Source organism: Chenopodium album, chromosome 4 (genome assembly GCF_948465745.1).
Source record: "Chenopodium album chromosome 4, dcCheAlbu1.1, whole genome shotgun sequence".
NCBI lineage: Eukaryota > Viridiplantae > Streptophyta > Magnoliopsida > Caryophyllales > Amaranthaceae > Chenopodium > Chenopodium album.
In genome coordinates this window covers 2,141,541-2,161,132 of record NC_137837.1, presented here as the reverse complement: position 1 = coordinate 2,161,132, position 19,592 = coordinate 2,141,541, and the positions used below count along the sequence as shown (strand labels likewise).

The following is a 19,592-nucleotide window of genomic DNA, read 5'->3' as shown; positions in this document are numbered from 1 at the left end:
TATTGTAAAACAAAGTTACAAACTCATATTCAAATACTAATGGTCAAAATTAAGTAGATTTAAAATGAATCAATTCGTCAAATTATGTATTTCACTATTTGGTGAAATTCTTAATCTTTTACTTTAGTTTCAAAAGCAATAATACAAGATTCATGATCAAAGTAAGCAGGATTTTAGATTTCACTACTAGAATCTAATGACTTTTCTGATCAAAGGAAAACTTTTCTAAAAAAAGCCAAAAGCATAATTTTTTTTGGGTACAAAGCCAAAAGTATAATTTGACTGGTCATATTTTGACCATAATTTGTTTTAAACTCATATTAAGCTCAAAATTCTGAATAGATAATTGCTTTCAAAGCTTTAGAATATAAATTTAAGTTACAATAATTTTTATAATTAATTTATTTTTGTATGATCTCATGTGCATGACTCAAAGGAAAGCACTGGTGGATTCTTTTTTTTTTTTTTTTTTTGAGAAAATTCTTATTCAAACTTTTTTGGCAACTGTTTAAAACAGTTTAAGGATTTTTTCCAAAGGACAAAAAAAAAAAAGAAATTAAGAAACTTTCTGATTACTCTTTTTCCTTAGAAAAATTCTAGTAGATGGAGCGTTAGATTTGCTGTCATTTTATCATGATGACTGACCCCAAAAAATAGAGTTATAGCTGGATCTTTTCTGTAAAATATTGGACTTTCATGAACTAGGTTACCCACATGGTTTTGGTGCTATGGCCCTCCCTCTCATTCAAAGAATTAGGCAAGAATGATCCTTGTATTCGGATAACACGGTACGAACGTGTAACTTTACGCGACAAACAAGTCATTTGATTAGTATCGAACATAAGGTTACTTTTAATCGGTATAGTTGGACGATAAGCTAAATAAATCGATTACCTGTTATAATGACAACTTAAACAAATACAACATTAATTTTTTTTATGACCGGATCAATTGACATAGAGTAAAAATCGAGCCACGCAATTTCAGCAATGCACTAACACATACAAGTAAATCATAACCAAGATTACAAGTTATAGATAGTGGTAATGTTAGTTGTAATGGTTTAACTAGTGGAATAAACATAAACATAACCACTTCCAAACTAAAGTAGTTACCAAACAACAATATAGATCACTAGTACAAAACCATCCAATAAAGGAGAAATACATGTTGTGTTGTACTAATAAAATTATGAAAGCACACCTAATTAATTAGATGTCATTAAAATCAGCTACTATTACTACTACTACTACTAAGTCTTAATTCTTGTTCTACCTACAAAAAACACATTGTACTAATTCTCTTCAAATTAGTCGGTGGCCTAAAAAGACAAAATTAATCCCCCTATATATACTTACTACTAGTATTATTATTGAGTCTATGAATTGCTTATTTGGACTTTTGCTTCAAAGTCGCAGTAAATGTTTTGTCTTATTACACGAAATTTTGTTCAAGTACGGTTACTATGGTAGTACAACATCAATCAATACATTATCAAATTTTTTACGCGTTATTATGGTGAGAAGAGTCTCCTAATATTTTTTTTTTCTTTATCTTAAATTAAATTTTACTTTGCATAGTGTTTTCTCTCAGAACAAAAATAATACGGACTACTACTTTGTATTTCTACTTTAAGAAATCTTGAGGAGAAATTGTAAGGAGTAACAATTTTAGATACAATTTACAAGTATAATAATTATTTTAAGAAAGATATTCCGAGTTTATAAAGTAAACAATTTAGATAACAAAGTACATTGTATAATGAATTGAAGGATGAATTAGACAGAGCGGACATAATAATCTATTTTTGTTGGATAATATAGAGGAAGTGTTTTGTACATACACTATGTATAATTTACTTTTTCTTAAAAAAAAAAAAAAAAAAAAAAAAAAAAACATTACAGGCTCGTTCTCATTGACTGGACTGGATTGAACTGAACTGAATATTTTATGAAATAAGGAAATTAGGAGCTGAATTGAACTTATTAGAGCTGAACTGAACTTATTAGAGCTGAACTGAACTGAAAATAATCTAATGAGAACAGGGCCTACATATAGAGTACTTTTTTTTTTTTTTTTTTTTTTTTTTTTTTTGAGAAAACATATGAAGTACTTCGTATAATTTACTAAACGATATTACTCCGTAAATAAATAAATAAATAAATAAAACTTGTATGCAAGTAGTTTTTCTAAGAGGGTGAATTGAAGGAACCTACAATGTAATAATAGATGAAAATTAGGATTGCTTTTAAAAAAATTATGTGGTAGGTTATTTTCCATTTCACACGAATTAGTAACTCAGTCAAATTTCTTTCACTACTTATGATTTTATAATTAATTTTTGTGTTTTTTTTTTCCTTTTACAAAACTTCTTGGTTTACATTGAAGACAAATTGAAAAAGACAAAAAGTTGAAATGTGCAAAATCAGCTAATAAAGCTCCCTTTCAGTGACCTACAGCTGCTTAGGTTATTTGTTTAACAAAACCACCCTTATTAAATTAGTTGCTTGTACTCTCAAGTTTGTGAACTTGTATGGAAATTCTTTTAATAAATTTTAGGCTTCTGCTTAAAAAACCAACAACTTTAATCTTAGTTTATTTATTTTGGTAAAAAATAATTAGAGATAATCGAATTTTTACGTGTAGAGCTATACATAATCCAACTATGAACATAATAAAGTTTCAAAATGAAGCTAATTTTTTTAGGGATAAATTATGATGGAAAATGGAATTGTCTTTTAGTGACAATAGAATACATCATTTTTAGGTTTATCAAGCATCAAATATACTTGTGAATTGTTGAACAAAATTATAGTCAAGTTTTGAGCAAAATTTTTTTTAAACACAATTTTTCAAGGGAAAATGACTTACATGTTTATATCACCTCTTTCCTTTTAATTCCAGTCAAAAATAAAATTAAAATTAAAAATTGTATCATGCTAAAATGTTTGTTGTAAATGTACACATCAATTGTGAAATTTAAAGACCTCTAAACAAACATTTGAATCTAATTTTTATACTTGTAAATCTGTAATAATATAACTTAATTTTTTGTTTATTAAAACCTTAAAATTACGTTAATATTCTATATATATAAAACAAGTCAGGTGAGATACACATATAAAATTATAAAGCAAACAAATGAACAATAAATCAACCAACATCCAACGCCTGATTGTGAAACGAGATCATAATTAATGATCCAAACATTAAAGTCGATATTCACTTAATGTCACGTGGACTTGTGATAACAAGCATTATAATCCCTAATCAAAAGAAAAGATTTGAATCAAAACTAATTCTCTGGTTGCATTAAATCACATATACATTGTACCCAAAATAAAATTGAATACAAAGAAAAAAGGCTTGAAAAATAAAAAAAAAGTAGTTGGGTAAAAGGACAAAATAAGAGAGTCCACAAAAAAAGATAAAAGTGGTATCTACTTTTGGAAGTATCCTTAACCACCTTGTCCCGTTTGTCTTAAATAAGGAGAATGGGATAAATACCAATTTGTATGTGTCTTTGGTGTGTTGGCTTTCAAACAAAAAGACCAATTTAATTATTTATTTTTTTAAATTTTATTAATTGTGAGCTTCCATGTAAATTCCCTATTCCAAACACAAAACCCCACTAACAAACAAAATTAGGGGTTTAGAGAGAGAAAAATTAGAGAGAGAAAGTGTGAGTGTTTTGTTTGTCTTTGTTAAGGCATGTTTGGAGCCAAGTGTTGATTGGGAATAAATTTGGGGAGCCTTTTTCTTTGGCTCTTTTCCCTGATTCCCAAACTCACTTCAGGTTAAGACGAAACCATCCATTGAAATTTAAGCCACTACCATATCTTTTTCCCATTAGACAAAACTATATTATACTCACTTTGGATTACCTTATTTATTTATTTATTTATATATATATATAAAAAAATCATTAGTAAATACTAAGAAAGTATGTATTTAATTATAATGTAAGTAGTGAAATTTATTTATTCAAATTACATATCTAGGAAATGCACAAATATGAATATAATACGATCCATTTTAAATAAAGCGTATATTTTTCTTTAGATTAGCGCATACATAAGGTCAAAATTAAATCAAATCACATAATCAAGTTATTTTAGATTAGAAAATGAATTCATGTTAGGTCAAATAAGCAGAATAAGGCAAGCATTACAATTCAAAATTTCGACTAATTTCAATTGAAGTCGTACAATATCTTATAAGATCTTATCTCGACTATCTGATTTAATTTTTATTATTCAATTTACCTAAACTTATACTCCGTATGAAATTATCTAAACGACTAAACATATGTTATATAAACTTAATTTTTCTAAACTCATCTCACTTGTGTGATATTGTCTAAAAGTCCCTAAAAATTTTTTATGAAGTACAATACCTATTATAATAAGTAATTTTTCTAAATAAATACATGGTAAAAAAGTTAAAATGAGGTTAAACAAACATAAAATGAGCAAGTAAAAATAACAGTAGTAATTGTAAAATTTATGTACAGAATGTACTGTATAAAGTTTTTAATTAATCAAACAAATAAAAAATTAACAAATACTCCAAACTATTTGTTAAAAAAGAAAAAGGTTAACAAAAAACAACAAAAAATGAGGCTCTCCTTCTCATAAATTCCATATTCCTCTGTTTTTTTTCTTTTATTTTTTTCATAAAAGAGTAGAAAGAAAGAAAACAAATGAGTTGACGACAAAAACTACTACCACGCATTGTCTACTAACGTTACCCCCCCATTTGTTGTGGAGTTCTTCAAAGCTTCACTTCCTTTCTTCATTTCTCTCTCTTCTTCCTCCTTTTTCCAACTTATTACAATCAAAAACCCATTTTTTAGAGAGAAAACAGAGGCTTAGATAGAGAAATTCGAGCTATTTGATCAAAAAGTTGTCAACTTTTTAGGGGGCTTTTTATGGGTTTTGATTGAATTGCAAAACCCAGAAATAGTTTGGTGTTATTCAATCAAATTTCACATCTTTCAAGCTTTTCTTGGTAGTTTCCTCTGTTTTTTCTCTTTTCATGGTAATATCTGATCTATCTTGTTTCAGAAGTTTCTGTTTTTTCTTGCTTTAGTTCATGCTCTTTATTCTATCAAAAACCCTTGTTGAATTTCACCTGTTAAATCCCATTTCATATAGTTTGTTATTTGTTTGATTGATTTGGGTTATTGTGATTTTGATAGTTTATCTATAATTAAAAAATCCCTTTTTTTTGGGATTGCTTGATTGAATTAGGATAAAAATTTTGTGGGGTTTTGGGGGTGTAATTGTTAATGGGACCAATGCTTCAAGATGATGGATCATCAGTAACTTCATCTTCACCCCTTCAATTTTTCTCTAGAATGTCACCAAATATAGGTTCATCACATCCTTGGCTTAGAGAATTGAAACCTGAAGAAAGGGGTCTTTATTTGATACATTTGTTGTTAGCTTGTGCAAACCATGTCTCTAATGGTAGCCTAGACAATGCAAACTTAGCCCTAGAGCAAATCTCTCACCTCGCCGCGCCTGATGGCGATACAATGCAGCGAATTGCTGCTTATTTTGCTGAATCCCTTTCTGAAAGGGTGCTTAAATCATGGCCTGGTATATATAGAGCCCTTCAGTTTACTAGAATGCCTGTTGTTTCAGAGGAAATTCTTGCTAGGAAGCTGTATTTTGAGCTGTTTCCCTTCTTAAAGCTCGCTTTCGTGGTAACGAATCAATCCATTCTTGAAGCAATGGATGGTGAAAAGATGGTTCATATTATTGATCTTAATGCATCAGAACCTGCACAATGGATTGCCCTTATTCAGGCCTTGAGTGCAAGGCCTGAAGGACCGCCTCATTTGAGAATAACTGGTGTTCATCAACAGAAAGAGGTGTTAGAACAAGTGGCTCATAGGTTAACTGATGAAGCTGAGAAGTTGGATTTGCCATTTCAGTTTAATCCTGTAGTGTGCAAATTGGAGAATCTTGATGTCGAAAAGCTTCGTGTTAAGACCGGTGAGGCGTTAGCTATAAGCTCGGTCCTGCAGCTTCATACCCTCTTGGCCACTGATGATGAAACTCTAAGGAAAAGTTCGTCTTTAGGATTGTTTAATCATGTAAATGGGGCTAATGGAGGAAATGCTAATAGGCGTGGTAGCCCGAGTAATGATTCTGCTTCATCATCACCTACCTCGGTCAATGCTTCAGCTAAGATGGATGGTTTTCTTGCTTCTTTGTGGGGGTTATCACCGAAGATTATGGTGATAACCGAGCAAGATTCAAATCATAATGGTTCAGGACTGATGGAAAGATTGTCCGAGGCATTGTACTTTTATGCTGCATTGTTTGACTGCTTAGAGAGTACCTTACCAAGAGCATCGGTTGAGAGAAGGAAAGTAGAGAAGATGCTTCTAGGGGAAGAGATCAAGAACATAATCGCGTGTGAAGGAGGGGAAAGAAGAGAAAGGCATGAGAAGCTCGATAGGTGGATGCAAAGGCTCGATATAGCTGGATTTGGAAGTGTTCCTTTAAGCTATATGGGAATGTTGCAAGCACGGCGATTGCTCCAAGGGTGTAGTTGTGATGGTTATAGGATTAAGGAAGAGAATGGATGTGTTGTTATCTGCTGGCAAGATCGCCCCCTTTTTTCAGTATCAGCATGGAGGTGTAGGAGGTGAAATCAATACGATTTGATAGTGTGTTGTTGGTTTAGTTTGTTTTCAATCTTTGTATGAATAGTTTTGTTAGCTAGCAGATGTATACCAGTAAATCATATGAGGAAGCAACCTCTTTATGATCTTTTATTTTAGCATTGGGTTTGCCTTCTTTATTCCTTTTTTTTTTTTTTTTTTTTGTTTTTTGGTTTCTTGTGTTTTTGGGTGTGTATATTGTATCAATTTGAGTAAGTTACTCCTATTAACATTTTCTTGGTTGCCATACTACAATGTCAAATTGCTAACACCATATTCTGTGGGGAAAAAAAATGCGTTTCTGCATAATCAACCATGACAGAATAACAAATAAACCGCGCTTATATTAGACCTGAAAACTGCTATGTTAATCATCAATGGTGATGCTAGATATCGCGATTGTATATGATAATTAGCCACAAATTTCTGTTCTATTGCTCAGACATCCTGCAAGGTGTGACCAGTGCTATGTTAATCATCAATGGTGATGCTAGATTTCTCGATTTTATGTTCTAATGGCCAGACACCCTGCACTTTAGGTGTGCAGGTTACATACACAAGGTTTGCTAGTTCTTAACTCTCTGCATGTATGTGGATGGATAGGCCAATACTCCTAGTGGATCAACCTACACTCGACTAGATCCTTCTTCATGGAATGTAGGCAGTGGCGGATCTTGACCAAAAATATTAAAGGGGCCGGGATTTGAATCTTTTGCCTCTCGCTTTAAACTAGTCACTATGTTCCAATATTTTATAAGTAATACAAGGTTATTTAAGTTTATTAACTAATTAATTACAATAATTTACCAAGGGCCGGGCCCCAAATAGCCCCGGTGAAAGGTCCTCCTCTGAATGTAGGCAACTCTTTTCACCCGGAACTTAGTCAAGACTGTCTGAACATCATCCACCGAAAACTCGGCATCCTTTTTATCTCAAACCTTGATCTTTGACAGTTCTCTTGCTGCTGATTTGGCCCTGAGCTGATTCAGGAATCAGGACTAAAGGAGTTCTTGCAATATTTCCCAAGTTGTGAATTACAGTACAAAGCTTGTGATTTGTGAAGGCCCAATATTCAACAATTCAAGTTTATTGTACAAGGCCCAGATTTATATTACTGTCAGCCCAGCCCAATTTGATGGAGGCCCGAACTATTAGTGTTGCATATTTTGTGATTTTGTTACTGAATTTATTTTATTTAAACCCAAAGTATGGTCCATGGGCCTAAAATGTCATATGTTCCTGAATTTGTTTGGGTGGTTGTTCACTTGTTCCTACCCAATTTCACTATTCTCAAAATTTTGCCTCTAAATATTTTCAGGAGAATACTTGTCTACTTGAATCCTTGGAAATATCGTTATACTCTTACATTGAACTCATTTAGATAGATAATAATCCGAGAGGGGGACCTTTTACCAGGGCCCGACCCCCTGTAACTTTGTGTAATTAATTAGTTAATGTAAATAAATAACCTAATTTAACTTATAAATTATTGGAGTATAGTGATTAGTTTTGGGCGAGAGGTAAAAGATTCAAATCTCGGTCCCTCTAATATTTTCGGCCAAGATCCGCCACTGTTGTAATCTACTAATCTCTATTGCATTCACTAATAATACAGACAATTATGGAACTCCAAGGTAAAAACGAAAATGAGAACTCTTACATCGAAATGTAATACAGGTACTGAGCTTGGATAATTTCATTACATTATAGTAGTATATTGCATATAATTCGTAAAACATACATTACAATATAATCGAATTACATCATGTAGATTAATCGATGCATCAATAAAATAGAATGAACCACAACTTAGTTACATGGTTCCATCATTTCTTGGGTAATAATAGTAGTAGTAGATCCTAAAAACGACCTTAAAATATGTAGTTAGATTTGAAGGAAGTACGTACTATTCTACTAGTGCTACTACTACTACTAGCTACTACAACTAGTGAAGTAGAAGCAATAATAAATACTTAGTTATAAGAGTAGTTGAGATAATTAAGGGCATTTAGGGCCGCCTCTTTTGGTCTTCCAGTTGTTGTAGCAAGGGCATAGTTGCTTGTTGCCGTACGTACCAGGTGGGACACACAGACACTTTGTACAACATTTGTTGCAGAAAAACAAGCACGGCTTCTTGTATGCTGTGGCTGAGCATCTCATTGTGCACCGTGGTCCACATTCTGTAATGCCATTAATATTATGTTCGTAAGTATATATGGTCACAAATATGGATACAGTTACAGATACAGATACAAAATCATAAATATATATATATATATACTTATATGAGTGATAGTCGATTACACTAACACGTATGAAGTGTAAGATTTGTTATAGGATATACGTGCTAGTGTAGTCGACATGTGTTATCAATAGGTACTAATATGATGTCTAACACTTTTAAATCTAGCTAGTGTCACAAAGATTTGATGGCAAACCTACCTTGAGGATGGAGGCTTCCTTGTGACGCGCCGTACTGCATATAAATTACAAAAAAAAGTTGAAATGAGTAATTTAATTTTGTCCCTTTTCAGGATATGGTTAGATGGGTATTTTAGCCAAGTTTCCAACCAACATATACATAATTGTGTAAAAAGATCATTCTCTATTAAATGTCATAAAAGTTAAATTTCTACATTTAATCAGCAAAAGAAACGTCGTCCTAAGAAATTAACCACTTTTATGCATTGAAATCAATAGTGTTAAATTAGTCGTTAAATATTAGCAGTAACTTTGGAATATTTTATATCTCACAAATGATGCTCCAAAGTTGCAACTAAAACTTAACGAAGGTAGTATAAAGTTTCACTCACCATTTCTCTCAACTTTAATACGGAATTATATGGGTTGTTAGTGTTGTTAGCACTTACCAGTGAGTGGCCACTTTTGGTTTGTGGTTGAGAAGATTGACAATAAGCCTGTAAAACGTAAAAAAAAAACACACATTAAACTTTAATATAATTCTGTATATTAGTGTACAAGGAGTATAAGTACGTAATGAAAGAACGTTCTATATTGTATATCACTATAAGAAACTACGAGATTAGTGACAGTTTTTAGCGGTCACTAATTTAGTAGAATTTGTAACGAGAGAATAGACAATTAAAAAAAATTTCATGTGCACGACTAAAAAGGAAAGTAGGGATTGTTGCATTAAGTTATGTGATAGCTAGTAATTTAATGTAACGTACCTGGTTTGCTGTCAATACAATAAGCATCAAAGTGACATAAAGCAAAAGACTAAGGTTCCTTGACATTGCCATTTCTTAAGGAAACAAAGGAGATTTTTTGGGTTTTTTTTTTCAAAGAAGGATGTGTATGAGAGTGTGTTGGATGTAAGTTTTTGTGAAATGAGATGGTATTTATAGGCAATATATGATCTATGGTATTTACAAACTTTATAAATTGTGAAAGTGACGTTTGACCAAATTGTCCTTCATTTTAGCAATTTATTATGGTCTTATAGTAAGAAATATCTTTTTGGTTTGTTCAAATTTAAATATGAACACCATATTAGCATCATATGTTTATTTTAATAGTTTTTAAAATATTTATAACTCAAGTAATTTTACAAAAACATGGGCAATGCCTTCAATTCAACACAAAGAAATACAAAACATTCATTCTTTATGACAAAGTTTTGATTATTCTCGTTTTTAATCGGAGAAAGATACATTTTTTCCTACAAAAATATGCTACATAGTATAAAACACATACTACAAAGTAGTTAACATTAAATTTAATATTCAAAAACTTTGCAACAAATAGATCAAATACAATTTCGAGTGTGACTCTTGTACTTAACTTCAATACATCTTTTGTCAACACTCAATCAAACACATGCACTTTAGTGATGTTAATTAGTTTAAGGGGGATTTTTCTTATATCTTAATGAAATTAAACATATCATTTTGTCTAATACAAAGTAATAAATTTGTTTTATGTCTCACTTATAACTTGATGATACTAGCTCTTTCTATTTCTTATTGTACGCTGATAGAGTATATAAATCAATCTTGGTCTAGATTTCAATCATAACTTCATAAGCTTAAGTTTTTTGTTAAAATGATCTTTTAACATAAACAAAGGTTATATATTAAGGAAGGAAGTACGATAAGTCACATTTTTCCATATAATAATAATAATAATAATGCATATATAATCCAAAAGGATTGTGTTGTGAGTTGAGGCTTTCGGAAAGTAGGGAAGTAGGCTCCCACTTGGAACATGTAAGTTAACTCCCAACCATATCTCAATTTGAAAGACCACAATTGGCAATTTCAAAGGTATCATGTGCATACACCATCACTTCATACCTTGATCAATCCTCAACAACTATCCTCAAGGGACACTTTCTTTAACCCACACAAATATAATTTCATTTAATATCTTAATTGTCTTTTTCCTCTTAATAAAATTATTTAGACAAACTATTACAAATGTTTATTATGCTTTTGCTTGTAAATCTATGCACGCAATGTGTGCACAACTATAACCTTAAAAGATAACGGATTCTAAAGATATTTTCTAGTTATATTATGTTTGCATATGACGATGATTAGACATGATATATATAATTAAGATATGTGCTTTGCTAAGGGATCAAAACAAACTAAAATCGACAAATCTATAGTAAGGTTTTTTTTTTAAAAAAAAAAATAAAAAATAAAAAAAAATAAATAAATTTGAAGTTCTAAACTTGGACGCCAAAACCTCAAGAATTGCCTTATATAACACCCGTATAGGTTTAGAGTTCCCCGACTTTTGTACATGATTTCCAAACTCCGTTTAATTCGTTTTCTATCCCTTTGGAAAGAAGCAAGGGTTAAGAAAGAAATCTCTATTAAATTATGGAATTGAAATTGTGCTTCAAGTATCAGTCATTACCTAAATTAAAGCATTACTCACTTTGTCCAATAATAATACGATTCATTTTACATTACAGTCTCATATATAGAGAAGCTAACAATAAAAACCACTAAACATAATCAAATATCAATAACAGCAACCAATGCAGAAAAATTTCATACACTAATAAACCAATATTAATTAGAAAACCTATTAAACTTTTATAGGTAACCGAAACTGAAACCGAAAAAACGAAATTACAAGTAGATTTAAAGACAAATGTCAATTTACAAGTATGTGATAAAATCTTGTAACCAATCTTGTAAAATAGTGACAATAAATAAGAAGGAAGCACCGTTACATAATATGTGGTATACAAAAAAAGTAGGGACTTGTGTCTTGGTGGGAAGTTGGATATTGTATCATCCATGTGCAACTATAAAATCCAATTTAAAGTTAGATAGCATGAAATAGGCCCATTTCCATGTGCTATCACATGCTCAACTATTTCGGGTTTTTTGCCTTAAACTTCTCTCAATATTTCACATATACACAAAAAAGGTATGACTTATCAAAGACCTATAATAAACACACCATGTGAATTTATAACAAGTACATCATTCATTCATATTATTGGCTTGTATTTTTCATTACACAAAATTATTAAAATACACGCCCTCAAATTTAATTAATAGATTACGATGTGTATCGACTAATGTTAAAACGTTTTTACATAAACATGGTATACTTTCTCTACTCTTTTATTAATCGTATTATATTGATTACTGACATCATTTACATAATCACAATGTTTGATAAGTTGTGTGTAAGGAAAAACATAATCATGCAAGGTATTGACTGATGTGTCTCCATATCTATTTTTAAGCAAATAATTAAGTTTTTATAATGGTTAGATTAATTATTAAGTTTATGCATTGACAAATGTGAAAAACGGATAATAATAAAGAGAATATTTATCTGATTGGCCAAAAATCTTGTTGGAATTTTTAATATTGTATGAATTTCTAACCCCCCAAAAAAAAAAAAAAATAATAAAAAATGTTAGGTTGGTATGTCTGTTTGTTGCCCCCATTAATGTTGCAAAGGTCCTTCTTGCCTATAGGGAGGGAAAATTGGTTCTTATTTTATGTCATAATTTGCTCTATTTCTTTTCAGCCACTGGTTCTATTTTTTTGTGTCAGTATTTATTATCTGATCTTTCATTTAATTTGAAGAAGATGATACTATCCATTTTGGTAGAGTGTCGGTCCTTTTCTATTTCTTCAGAATTTTAATATTAATTTGGCCTTCATAATTTTGGGTTCATATTTTTCAATTGCAATTTATAGAAAGTTACAATATTTAGGTACAAAAGTCATGACCTGTTTGTGTGAAGGAGGCATTTCCAGAATAAATCTGAGGGTCATATTGATTTCAAGGATCCAATACCATACGTGTTTTTGTTTTTCTCGTAATAATGTAGAAAATAGCTCGACATGAAATAAAAAAATGTATGTATGTACATACTATATTTTTTATAGGTAAGAAAAAAAATAACATTAAGAGACCCTCTTCATAAGAAAATCGTATTTACAATGTACTATATTGGTGATCAATCATATAGCTAATTGATCATAAGATTAAGTTAAATTAGTAAAGGTATAAACATAGAATGAAAACCTTGGATTATTTGACACTTGGTTGATTCCATAATTCCATATCTATCATAAAAGCTCAAAAGAAAGCGTTTTTCTTCCATTTATTTCTTTTCAAAAAGCATAAATTACAGTAGGGTTAAGTCACATGCATCAAAACAATCATAGTAAGCTTTTAATATTTTGTGGTAAAAAAAGTGATAGATAAAGCCCAAAGGCAAACACCAGCAAAGTGAAAAATGCAGTTAAAATTGTAAATGCAATCAATACATTATTCTGTACCCGAAATTTGCAACTATTGCTAGCAGCTATTAACACAAGCTTCTCAAAGAGCTAACACAGGCGCCAAGTAGCGACTGTTGGAAAGTACAAATCATACAATGTGTACGCTTAAAAAGCGCATAAACGACATAGATCAGTTACATTATTTGATTATGCACACTGAATGTACACGCCACAAGCATTACAAGTTTTGCTCCTCGGTGACTCTGTCAAGGAAACTGGAAGAAAACAGCGATTTAGTAGCTCATCTTCCTGAACCCTGGAATGGGGATCAATTCTTCATCACCCTACATCGAGGGAACACCTGTACCCTCTCAAGGACCTTACCCTATTAATTACCAACAAATCAAAACAGTCTGGAATATAACTATCACATCTACAACATCATTGTTTTATAAAAATTATGTACATGGCTTTATTAACATGATCAAAATGCTTCATCTGGCAATAACTTATAGAGGAGTTCCTGAGGAAGATGCTCTCAGATGCTTGGCTCCATTCTCAGGCGCAAGGTGTTCTGAAGCAGCTCTCTTGGGTCTCAGCTGCATCCACCCAAGAAAAAAGAAGGCCAAAATCATTTTTGGTATACATGCATAAAAGCACGGAAATCAGCCAAATAATACTAATCAAACTGGTACCTTCTCCTCTGCATGCTTATAGAAGTGTCTGATTAGAATATTTTTGCTCTCTGTACAGATAACTGCAAGGAAGGTTTCCAACAGGTCAGTGTATGTTTCTGTTCCTCGGAACAGAAAGTAAGGCGAGTTCTCAAGTGGTTAATATTCTCCAGAAACAGCTAGCCAGGCAATCATAAGTTCACAACATATTTAATTATTTACATTTAAACTAGCAAAGATTCTCCCCCCGAGATTTAATTAAACCTTTTCATTTAAAAAAAAAAAAAAAAAAAGAGTGAGAGAGGTTATAATTAAGCTTCAAGATTATCATATGCTATAAATTGTACACAAAATGTAGATGAGAAATCTTTCTAAAGGTTAAAACCAGATATTACAGAGAGATAAGACCTAATTGAGCTTTAAAGCAATATTCGACACTAGCAAATATATTTCTTCACAATTAATATTACCAACTGATAGGTCAAATCTATGGGGATTTATTTCTATGGATGGTTAAGGTAAATAGGATATCCAATGACCATTGATCACTCATATACTCTCTTTGTTTTTAAAAAAAGATATCTAAGCATCATTATCACTCATATACTCGCTCTGTTTTTAAATACTTGCACCACTTGACTTTATACACTATTCACATACCCTATAATAACCAAATTATTTTTAACCAGCACATGAAAGCTGTGCATTGGCATACGTTTCCGGTCAAAATGGAAAAGCTAATAAAAAACAGAGGAAATATAAAATAAGTATTCATTTAACAATCATTGCAGATATCAAGTATTGATTTGTAAAGGCCAAGGTGTAACTGTGTAACCTCCTATCCATAGCCAGTCAAGATATGCAAAGAGAATAGAAGCAGCCTTGGTGAAAATAGAGCAGATAAAATTTATCATTGTTTAGAATATTCAATATCGCATATTTTCATACCTAGAATTTAAAGTTACTTATAATTGTAGCTTGCAGATGAATCAGCAGCTCAAAAAAGCCTAGACTCAATATTATTCCATTATAGCTTTTGTAAAAGGTAATTCTTCTGCATAGAATGATTGTTCCACTGCTTATAGATGATGCTATTACTTTTATTCAGCAGTACATTCTTCTCTTATTCTTCTTTGTCCTTATCTGTCTACTGGAAACACTTGCTTCCAAAAAATAAATTACTTTCACTAATTTTAAGATGCTACAAAATATCAAGTACGGTACTAAGCTACTGACAACAGGTTGGTGCTTCTCAACAGCCCCCCTCCCCCCACCCCTTTTTTTTTTGTTTTTTTTTTTTTTTTTTTTTTTTTCTTGTTTCGTGGTATACCTTTATGTTGATTCGTACTTGTCATTATGGGGATAATTTGTGTAACGCGGTTATATGATTATGCCAGACTTCCTTTCCAACCCATCACTTTAGTTGATGATTTTCCATCTACTGCCTGTAAATTTGATCATCCTGTTCTCACTCTTTCTCCTATGTGCAACAGCCTCTCAAGCAATAATCAGTGATCTTAGATTCTTAGATACCTTTCTCCATGATTATCAGGAAGAATGTTTTAAAACAAAAACCAATCCTTAAGAAACAGCTTCTACATAAAAAAAGAATATGTTAACTCATGTTCATTTTACATTTGGAGTGCTTCTAGATACAGCAGGGTAAAAAATTACACATTATGAACATGTGAAGATGTGAAAGCACTTGCAGCTGCAAATGCGTAGTTCATCTAACTAACTCCTTGAAAATGAAACTGTTGTCATGTCAATTTTGATATTGTCATTGTCTAAATGGAACAGTATGCAGAATTTCTAAAAAGATCAGAAAAGGGTAGACAAAAACAAGCAATAACATAGATACCTTAGTGTATATATTAGATTAGTAGTAAACATTGTCACAGATCCTACTATGTAGCATCCAAATTTCAAGCTATACTATGCAAATTATGGAAAATTATTACTGCGTATTGTGCATTTACTGTATGAATGCAACATGCTTATATGATTAGAAATATAGAATTAGCAATACCTTGATCAGGAGGTGGAAGAGTACGACTGTGAGTGGGATGGTAGGTGGCAGGTGTCAATCTCTGTACATAAACAGGAATTAGTAGCCTATCAGAATGCTATGTAAAGGCATGTGATGAAGGACTTCCTAATTTAAACATAATCCTTTCATAAATCAAATCAACAAGGCTTTGAGGCCTTTGACCTACTCAATGCTGGACCCAGCATAAATTGTATTTTAGGAAAATTATCCAGCACAGATATACATTTGTTTGCTGGCTACCTTACAACGGAGTACATCACAGGCTTATGTAACTAGTTGTAAATTTGACGCTTGACAAGAGGTCTGTCAGGAGAGAACACTAAGGACTCTGGTGTAGGCAATAGGGTCACAGGTAGGATTAGGAATTTGGGGGGTTCAATCACATGAAGATATTACTTCTGAGTTCTAAGAAAACAACAGAAAATTAAGAGAAAACTGTAATTAGGTGCAGCATGAGGTGGCAAATCATTATATAAGGTACATTGAAAATTTGAGGAAAAGAGAAGAATAACATGCACAAAGGAACTGATAGCCACTAAACACTCAGTCAACTTCAACATTTAGACTCTCCCCTATTCTGCAGGTAAAGTTTTTTTTATACCTAATGAAATCAATAAACTGTTCAAGTAAGGTACTCCCTTTGCCTGGTATGTGGGCCTCCATTCTTTCTACTTTATCTAATTCTCTACTCTAATTCAAATTGAACTTGAAATTGAGTGCTAATGGGGAAAAGGAATAAAAGAAAAGAAAAAAAGAGAGCAGCCACATAACTGAAAAGGTCAAAAGGAAGTGAACCAATATCCTAAATCAACAAGGATATGTGAGACTCGTGTCAGAGCTTTTTCCTCTTCCTGTTACTCATGTCAGTCACATAGATATCCTTCTCAAAATCAGTCTAGTATACTCTTCTGCCACAACCTAGGGATCCCAATGTTATAATGTGCTCTCACTTTGTACTGCATGAAGTAACAAAATTACAATACTTTCAAAAGACTTGGACATACCATAATAGGGAGCAACTCGCATACCGGAAGTACTACTTCTTTCTCTATGTTTTAAGATAGATAGTGATTTTTGCAGTTTTACTCTGCTCCACAGTCCACGCAAAAAGATTCCCACACTTAAAACTGAAGGTTTTTGTTTTGAGGGAAACTTACATGTCGAGAAAGAGTGATAATTGGCCAACATGTATCAGAGTATGCTTGATTAGCTAGTCGGTAAAGAACAATACCTTTTATTGGGGGGGGGGGGGGGGGTAGTGTGAGTGAGGGCAAGGAAAGATTATAAATGCATGGTTATACTAACTTCAGGAAAGAACACACACACACACAGCAGACGCTAACAGAATCTTGAAATCAAGAAGTCCAAATAGCATATGTATTATTACTAGGCGCCTGTACAAAAGGTGGGTTTAAACATGCAAAGCTTCACAACTTCTAGTGCAGAGAGTCTGTTCTTCAATTTTCATTAACTATGTTATGGAAAAATGTAGGAGAGGGGTACAGTAACCTTAAACAACGGTGTACTAGTTAAGGCAATTTCATTAAATAAATGACAAATCATTAGTGAAGTATCGGTCAGAAACATGATGCAACAAATCAATCATGATTGTCTTTATTTCATTTCCTCTTTACTTACTAATATACCTTGTCGAGTTGTCGTCATACTAGATAAGTCTTCTCCATACCTCTCAATTTTCCTCTCCAGCCATCAAATATCGAAAGAGCCTAGTTTCTCACGTGTGCCAGAAGCTTATATATGTTGAAAAACCATATATCCCACCCAATAAAAACAAGGTGCCAAGGTGTGAGACTGTGAGTCATTAGTCAACAATCACTCAGCATGTATACCACTACAATTGATTCTCTTGATAAGTGCGGTACGTAGCTACGTACACTACAGGTTACAAAATGTGTTTCCATTAATCAATCTGGCATGTAGATATTAAATAAGCCATACATTACACAGAACAATACAATCAAAATCCTAACTCCTTGCGATTGAAATCTTCTTCAGTTGTACAACAAGATTGAAACTTGTGACTTGTGAGTTCTTTAAAGAAGATTGGATGTAGCCTGAACCTAGACTCCAATCCCAGCAGAAGTGAGAAGGCTGGTGCAATGTGGAAACATAGAACTAATTGACCCAAAGACTAGTTTACGGCTTTACGCTCTCTGGAAGGAGACGGGTCTCTCACCCACTCCTTTTATGAAGTTATGCCCATATTGGTCAAATTGAGTTATGATTTATGAAGACCAAAATCTACACTACAAGTTGAATATTTGAAGGTTGTGAAGATTGAAGAGTCAATTCAATCAAATGCCTTTCGCCCTAGTTACTAAAGAAATGCTGCTCATTTCATCAAACTTCGTAAATAGCAAAATGAATACGAGGTTCAAGCTAAGACTATCAATAAGCAAGCAACCTTAGACTAATTGAGAGCCCTAGAAAACCAAATTATCCAGTCTAATTAACCCATAGAGTTCATCAACATCAGATGCAACTGCATATGATACTTACATTGGCATATAAAGAACAAATTTAACTTCTTATTCTTTTTGGTGATTATAAACAATGTCTATAATGAGATTAATGACATTATTGAGTTTAATGACCTTCATAAAATTGAACTGCGTCAACTGTGAAGATCAAATTTTCAGAAGGAGCATCAAATATTTTCTCAACCATTAGAACACAGCCAAGTTTCGATTTTTAAACCCAGATGAATTTCTCCGCCATGCTATCACAGCAAAACACATCCAAAGACAGCCAACTTTCAACCCTAAATAAACAAACTCATAGTTTATGCCATAAAATCCCTAAATTTGTCTAGATTGCAAAATTGAGTCACCCATTGTACAAAAGCTTAACTAAAAAGCTAAAATTTTTAAATAATTCTGATAAAATTATGATGATGCTTGCTAAATACAATTCAATAATAACAATAACAATAATTTCACATTTCACATTTCACATAACAAATCATAAGCCAAGCATTCAGCATACAAAATTTGATCATAATTCGAAATACCCAGATGAGACACACAAATCCCCATCATTCAATAAGATAAATACAGCAAACCCAGATCAAATTAACACCATTTCTAACGAAATTAAGAACAATAATTCGAACATCGATAAGATTGAGAGATGAAATTGCATCTTACAGAGGGATTTGAAGGATCAGAAGGGCGGAGTTGGCTGAAGTTGTGAGGATCGTGTGAAGGCCAGTCGCCAAACATGGACCCCATTAACTATGAAATCAACAAGAATCGAGGAACTCAAAGAAACACTAGCAAATTGTAAGAATTTGGTATGCAAAAGATAGGTTTTTTAGGAGAGATAATGAAAATTGGCTGATTACATGTTTTAAATTTTAATCTCAAGTAAGAATTAGCACTTGAGTACTAAATTCTAGTATATTCCGGTGCTAATTGTAATTTCTTAGGGTCATTATATTTGTT

At 32.2% G+C, this 19,592-nt stretch overlaps 2 protein-coding genes and 1 pseudogene across 2 annotated transcripts; 1 reads left to right on the top strand and 2 right to left on the bottom strand.

Moving 5' to 3' along the window:
* The first annotated feature begins 4,749 nt into the window (after positions 1 to 4,749).
* LOC145628482 (scarecrow-like protein 3 pseudogene) lies at positions 4,750 to 6,795 on the top strand (annotated as a pseudogene).
* A 1,516-nt stretch (positions 6,796 to 8,311) lies between these two features.
* On the bottom strand, positions 8,312 to 10,027 carry LOC145628481 (protein GAST1-like). Its single transcript, XM_081680779.1, has 4 exons — positions 9,868 to 10,027; positions 9,547 to 9,594; positions 9,119 to 9,152; positions 8,312 to 8,856 (listed from the first exon to the last, which is right to left on the bottom strand). The coding sequence occupies exons 1-4, from the start codon at positions 9,937 to 9,939 to the stop codon at positions 8,675 to 8,677; spliced, it is 336 nt and encodes a 111-aa protein (XP_081536905.1). The 5' UTR covers positions 9,940 to 10,027; the 3' UTR covers positions 8,312 to 8,674.
* Positions 10,028 to 13,412: 3,385 nt separating this feature from the next.
* Positions 13,413 to 19,574, bottom strand: LOC145628480 (DET1- and DDB1-associated protein 1-like). Its single transcript, XM_081680778.1, has 4 exons — positions 19,296 to 19,574; positions 16,108 to 16,168; positions 14,100 to 14,161; positions 13,413 to 14,003 (listed from the first exon to the last, which is right to left on the bottom strand). Exons 1-4 carry the CDS (start codon positions 19,377 to 19,379, stop codon positions 13,914 to 13,916), a joined length of 297 nt encoding a protein of 98 aa, XP_081536904.1. The 5' UTR covers positions 19,380 to 19,574; the 3' UTR covers positions 13,413 to 13,913.
* Positions 19,575 to 19,592: the final 18 nt, after the last annotated feature.

Excerpts from the sequence above, each read along its gene's own strand:
- LOC145628481 (XM_081680779.1), bottom strand. The coding sequence starts at position 9,939 with ATGGCAATGTCAAGGAACCTTAGTCTTTTGCTTTATGTCACTTTGATG. Across the intron at positions 9,153-9,546 it reads CCAAAAGTGGCCACTCACTG|TACGGCGCGTCACAAGGAAG; the intron begins GTAAGTGCTAAC and ends ATTTATATGCAG. Across the intron at positions 8,857-9,118 it reads AGGAAGCCTCCATCCTCAAG|AATGTGGACCACGGTGCACA; the intron begins GTAGGTTTGCCA and ends ATGGCATTACAG.
- LOC145628480 (XM_081680778.1), bottom strand. The coding sequence starts at position 19,379 with ATGGGGTCCATGTTTGGCGACTGGCCTTCACACGATCCTCACAACTTC. Across the intron at positions 16,169-19,295 it reads CTGATCCTTCAAATCCCTCT|AGATTGACACCTGCCACCTA; the intron begins GTAAGATGCAAT and ends GTTTATGTACAG. Across the intron at positions 14,004-14,099 it reads ATAAGCATGCAGAGGAGAAG|CTGAGACCCAAGAGAGCTGC; the intron begins GTACCAGTTTGA and ends GGGTGGATGCAG.